Below are 7312 nucleotides of genomic sequence, written 5' to 3' on the forward strand. Positions count from 1 at the left end.
ACTGAGGGAATGTGAGTGGTGTCAGGGACAGAGTGAGTGAAGTACTGAGGGAATGTGAGCGGTGGCAGGGACAAAGTGGATGAAAAATTGGTGGGTAACATGAGTTGCAGTGACAGAGTGACTAAACTACTGTATTGGGAAAATGTGAGTGGTGGCAAGGACTGACTGAGTGAAGTCTTTAGGGATAAAGTTGTCCTGTCAGAGTCCCGGCGCCAGCATCTTGACAGTAAGTACTGGGGTTAGGAATCAGGCACGCGTGGGGGAGGTTAGGTTTAGGCATTGGGAAGAGAGGATTATGGGTAGGAGGCGGGTTAGGATACTGACTGACAGGTGTTGGCATGCTAGCCCTGTCGGGATGCCAGCATCGGGATTCTAACTGCCGGTATCACGTACCCAACCCGACTAAGGGGCCTATTTATCAATTAGTATATGCTGGTGTTTTGGGGGGAGGGGGACACCCGCAAATATTAAGTATCCTCCGAATGCATGTACAGGGGACCACAGCAGATATCGGGTCCTGGGTTTTGGTGGCACAAGCAGCTCCTATAGGTCTCTATGGTGGCTGCTTTTTTACCGAATTTATCAATCTCCGGAATGCGATGCATTCCAGAGCTTAGCTGCGGTAGCCAAGCCCGTCTCCAGATGGCGTTAGCCATTGTAGCCCATGGGCTACAGATCGCAAGAGTTACCGGAAGAGTGATCTGTAAGCAGACTGCGCATGTGCCGCAATGCGTTCGGCTGCCAAAGGAGAAGCGAAGTGATCACATTACTGATCCCTTCACTTCCTACCCCCCGAGGGGATGGGATCCTTTCGGAACCCCTATCCCTGCGAGTGGTTTTTAAATATTTTAATACACATGGGTGATCAATAATTTCTTATTGCCGTGAATAGCAGCCAGCGCTGAGAAATTATAATTCTTGGATCTAGCACCTCACAATTAATTAATATGCCCCAGTATAAGAGAATTAGGGAAAGATAATGTAATGACAGTTAATGACTGAGGGAGAAGCGCCACTAATGAACGCAGAGGAACGTCAGGGGACCAGAGCAGAACTAATCTGCAGCAACATATAATATGTATATAATAATGTATAATAAATATATACTAATAAAGTGTACAGGGGTAGGATAAGAGGAAGATAAATAGACAGGCAGACAAGGCAGAGAGAGGAACAGATAACAGATATTTGGGGGGAGAGGGCAAGAGTTGGATGTAGCTAAATTGGGGTGGCATGAATTATACATGGCAATGGTTACAGGGTGGGAAGCTATTAGAACTATAAGAGTAGTGTAGATAAGAATGTGAGTAGCAGAGGTCATACTATAATGTAGTGCAGGCAGGGAAGAGCCAGTAGTGAGAGGGAAAGGACTGATAACTACAGATGCCAGTGAGGGTGGCAACGAAAAGTAGCAACAAATATGTGATGATAGGACTGTGAATACAGAACAGAAAACAGGAGAGGTGCAGCTTGGGGAGAAGATGGGACTACTGTATGTGCGTGTTGGGATAATGGAGAAATGAGCAGCAGATTGTGGGTATGACGTACAGTACAGGTGATCTACCATAGGGGTATGACGGACAGGTGACCTGCAGCTTGAAACGACAAATCGGTTATCTGCAGCGTGTAATGACAGACAGTAGAGCTAGCAGCTGGGAATGACGGACAGGTGATCTGCAGCTTGGAATGAAGGACAGGTGATCTGCAGCTTGGAATGACGGACAGGTGATCTGCAGCTTGGAATGACGGACAGGTGATCTGCGGCTTGGAATGACGGACAGGTGATCTGCGGCTTGGGGTGACGGACAGGTGATCTGCGGCTTGGGGTGACGGACAGGTGATCTGAGGCTTGGGGTGACGGACAGGTGATCTGAGGCTTGGGGTGACGGACAGGTGATCTGAGGCTTGGGGTGACCGACAGGTGATCTGAGGCTTGGGGTGACGGACAGGTGATCTGCGGCTTGGGGTGACGGACAGGTGATCTGCGGCTTGGGGTGACGGACAGGTGATCTGCGGCTTGGGGTGACGGACAGGTGATCTGTGGCTTGGAATGACAGACGAGTGATAATGCAGCTTGAAAAGAGGGACAGGTGAGTAGCTGTAGGAGATGACGGACCAGTGATGGACCGGTGAGGATGATGGGCAGGTAAATAGCCGATGGGGATGACGTACAGATGAGAAGTTGGTGTGGTTGATGGACAGGTGAGTAGCCGGTGAGAATTACGTACAGGTGAGTGGAGATGATGTGTAGATAAGTAGCACGTAGGGATGACATACAGGTGACAGGCCTGGGGTGGGGGTGACAGACTGGAGAGGGGTGATGGGCAGGTGAGAGAAGGTATGATGGGCAGGTGAGTGAGGATGACTCACAGGTGAGTGGGGATGGCGCCCAGGTGAGTGGGGATGGCGCCCAGGTGAGTGGGGATGGCGCACAGGTGAGTGGCCGAGTAGGGGGGTTACGGGCAGGTGAGCGGGGATGACATACATGACATACAACATACAGGTGAGCGGCAGGGGGAGGGGGGATTTACGGGCAGGTGAGTGGGGATGATGCACAAGTGAGTGAGGACCACATACAGGTGAGTGTCGGGAGGGGGGTTATGGGCAGGTGAGTGGGGATGACACACAGGTGAGTGGGGATGACACACAGGTGAGTGGTGGGAGGGGGTTACGGGCAGGTGAGTGGGCATGACGCACAGGTGAGTGAGGACCACATACAGGTGAGTGGCGGGGGGGGGATTACGGGCAGGTGAGTGGGGATAACATACAGGTGAGTGGGGATGACGCACAGGTGAGTGAGGACCACATACAGGTGAGTGGCGGGGGCGGGATGACAGTCCGGTGAGTGATTATGAGGGCGGAATGCGCACTGCACAGTGATGTTGTTGATGATGGGGAAGTTATCAGGCGGCAGCGGGCAGTGTGACGGAGCCGGGCTGTACCTGTGAGGGAGAGCAGCGCTGTGAGCGCCGGGCCGAGTACCCAGCACAGGAGGCGGTAGAGGTGAGCGGGAGCCCCCCGCATGGTGTCCGCTGTGGGGTGAGAGGCGACGGCGGCGGCGGCTGCTGGCTGTGGGGTCTCTCACACACTGACACACGCTCAGCTCAGCTCACTCTCCCCGAGCACTGAGCCCGCCCGCCTGCCTGCCATTGGCGGAGATCACAGACACCTGCCGTCACTGATCTACTGTAGCCTGTCACACCGACCGAGCCAGCGGCCCCGGGGCCACCTCTGCCCGCACACAGCACCGGGGGCACACCGTATACTGGGGGGGCATAGATATATACAGTACAAGGGGCACACCATATACACGGCACAGAGTATATATACACAGCACAGGGGACATATATACAGTACTCACAGCACAGAGTATATATACACAGCACAGGGGACATATATACAGTACACGTAGCACAGAGTATATATACACAGCACAGGGGACATATATACAGTACACGTAGCACAGAGTATATATACACAGCACAGGGGACATATATACAGTACACGCAGCACAGGGGACATATATACACAGCACAGGGGACATATATACAGTACACGTAGCACAGGGGACATATATACACAGCACAGGGGACATATATACAGTACACGCAGCACAGTATATATACACAGCACAGGGGACATATATACAGTACACGTAGCACAGAGTATATATACACAGCACAGGGACATATATACAGTACACGCAGCACAGAGTATATATACACAGCACAGGGGACATATATACAGTACACGCTGCACAGAGTATATATACACAGCACAGGGGACATATATACAGTACACGCAGCACAGGGGACATATATACACAGCACAGGGGACATATATACAGTACACGTAGCACAGGGGACATATATACACAGCACAGGGGACATATATACAGTACACGCAGCACAGTATATATACACAGCACAGGGGACATATATACAGTACACGTAGCACAGAGTATATATACACAGCACAGGGACATATATACAGTACACGCAGCACAGAGTATATATACACAGCACAGGGGACATATATACAGTACACGCTGCACAGAGTATATATACACAGCACAGGGGACATATATACAGTACACGCAGCACAGAGTATATATACACAGCACAGGGGACATATATACAGTACACGTAGCACAGAGTATATATACACAGCACAGGGGACATATATACAGTACACACAGCACAGAGTATATATACACAGCACAGGGGACATATATACAGTACACGTAGCACAGAGTATATATACACAGCACAGGGGACATATATACAGTACACGCAGCACAGGGGACATATATACACAGCACAGGGGACATATATACAGTACACGCAGCACAGTATATATACACAGCACAGGGGACATATATACAGTACACGTAGCACAGAGTATATATACACAGCACAGGGACATATATACAGTACACGCAGCACAGAGTATATATACACAGCACAGGGGACATATATACAGTACACGCTGCACAGAGTATATATACACAGCACAGGGGACATATATACAGTACACGCAGCACAGAGTATATATACACAGCACAGGGGACATATATACAGTACACGTAGCACAGAGTATATATACACAGCACAGGGGACATATATACAGTACACGTAGCACAGTATATATGCACAGCACAGGGGACATATATACAGTACACGCAGCACAGTATATATACACAGCACAGGGGACATATATACAGTACACGTAGCACAGAGTATATATACACAGCACAGGGGACATATATACAGTACACGTAGCACAGAGTATATATACACAGCACAGGGGACATATATACAGTACACGTAGCACAGTATATATGCACAGCACAGGGGACATATATACAGTACACGCAGCACAGTATATATACACAGCACAGGGAACATATATACAGTACACGTAGCACAGAGTATATATACACAGCACAGGGGACATATATACAGTACACGTAGCACAGAGTATATATACACAGCACAGGGGACATATATACAGTACACGTAGCACAGAGTATATATACACAGCACAGGGACATATATACAGTACACGCAGCACAGAGTATATATACACAGCACAGGGGACATATATACAGTACACGTAGCACAGAGTATATATACACAGCACAGGGACATATATACAGTACACGTAGCACAGAGTATATATACACAGCACAGGGGACATATATACAGTACATGTAGCACAGAGTATATATACACAGCACAGGGGACATATATACAGTACACGTAGCACAGTATATATACACAGCACAGGGGACATATATACAGTACACGCAGCACAGTATATATACACAGCACAGGGGACATATATACAGTACACGTAGCACAGAGTATATATACACAGCACAGGGGACATATATACAGTACACGTAGCACAGAGTATATATACACAGCACAAGGGACATATATACAGTACACGTAGCACAGTATATATACACAGCACAGGGACATATATACAGTACACGCAGCACAGAGTATATATACACAGCACAGGGGACATATATACAGTACACGTAGCACAGAGTATATATACACAGCACAGGGACACATATACAGTACACGCAGCACAGTATATATACACAGCACAGGGGACATATATACAGTACACGCAGCACAGTATATATACACAGCACAGGGGACATATATACAGTACACGCAGCACAGTATATATACACAGCACAGGGGACATATATACAGTACACGTAGCACAGAGTATATATACACAGCACAGGGGACATATATACAGTACACGCAGCACAGGGGACATATATACAGTACACGCAGCACAGTATATATACACAGCACAGGGGACATATATACAGTACACGTAGCACAGAGTATATATACACAGCACAGGGACATATATACAGTACACGCAGCACAGAGTATATATACACAGCACAGGGGACATATATACAGTACACGCTGCACAGAGTATATATACACAGCACAGGGGACATATATACAGTACACGCAGCACAGTATATATACACAGCACAGGGGACATATATACAGTACACGTAGCACAGAGTATATATACACAGCACAGGGGACATATATACAGTACACGTAGCACAGTATATATATACACAGCACAGGGGACATATATACAGTACACGTAGCACAGTATATATATACACAGCACAGGGGACATATATACAGTACACGCAGCACAGTATATATACACAGCACAGGGGACATATATACAGTACACGTAGCACAGAGTATATATACACAGCACAGGGGACATATATACAGTACACGTAGCACAGAGTATATATACACAGCACAGGGGACATATATACAGTACACGTAGCACAGAGTATATATACACAGCACAGGGGACATATATACAGTACACGTAGCACAGAGTATATATACACAGCACAGGGGACATATATACAGTACACGTAGCACAGTATATATACACAGCACAGGGGACATATATACAGTACACGCAGCACAGTATATATACACAGCACAGGGGACATATATACAGTACACGTAGCACAGAGTATATATACACAGCACAGGGGACATATATACAGTACACGTAGCACAGAGTATATATACACAGCACAGGGGACATATATACAGTACACGTAGCACAGTATATATACACAGCACAGGGACATATATACAGTACACGCAGCACAGAGTATATATACACAGCACAGGGGACATATATACAGTACACGTAGCACAGAGTATATATACACAGCACAGGGACACATATACAGTACACGCAGCACAGTATATATACACAGCACAGGGGACATATATACAGTACACGCAGCACAGTATATATACACAGCACAGGGGACATATACAGTACACGCAGCACAGTATATATACACAGCACAGGGGACATATATACAGTACACGTAGCACAGAGTATATATACACAGCACAGGGGACATATATACAGTACACGCAGCACAGGGGACATATGTACAGTACACGCAGCACAGTATATATACACAGCACAGGGGACATATATACAGTACACGTAGCACAGAGTATATATACACAGCACAGGGACATATATACAGTACACGCAGCACAGAGTATATATACACAGCACAGGGGACATATATACAGTACACGCTGCACAGAGTATATATACACAGCACAGGGGACATATATACAGTACACGCAGCACAGAGTATATATACACAGCACAGGGGACATATATACAGTACACGTAGCACAGAGTATATATACACAGCACAGGGGACATATATACAGTACACGTAGCACAGTATATATACACAGCA

The 7312-nt window shown here is 47.1% G+C and overlaps 1 protein-coding gene across 1 annotated transcript in view; it reads right to left on the minus strand.

The window, feature by feature from the left end:
• LOC148477220 (opioid-binding protein/cell adhesion molecule homolog) overlaps positions 1 to 3108 on the minus strand; it is a 735935-nt gene extending 732827 nt beyond the window's left edge. Inside the window, exon 1 of the mRNA XM_088457022.1 lies at positions 2943 to 3108. Within this exon, the coding sequence (XP_088313148.1) occupies positions 2943 to 3024 (82 nt within the window). The 5' untranslated portion in view covers positions 3025 to 3108. The remainder of the gene's footprint in view (positions 1 to 2942) is intronic.
• Positions 3109 to 7312: the final 4204 nt, after the last annotated feature.

The sequence above is a fragment of the Taudactylus pleione genome, unplaced genomic scaffold (genome assembly GCF_031769625.1).
Source record: "Taudactylus pleione unplaced genomic scaffold, aTauple2 ptg000734l, whole genome shotgun sequence".
Lineage (NCBI taxonomy): Eukaryota > Metazoa > Chordata > Amphibia > Anura > Myobatrachidae > Taudactylus > Taudactylus pleione.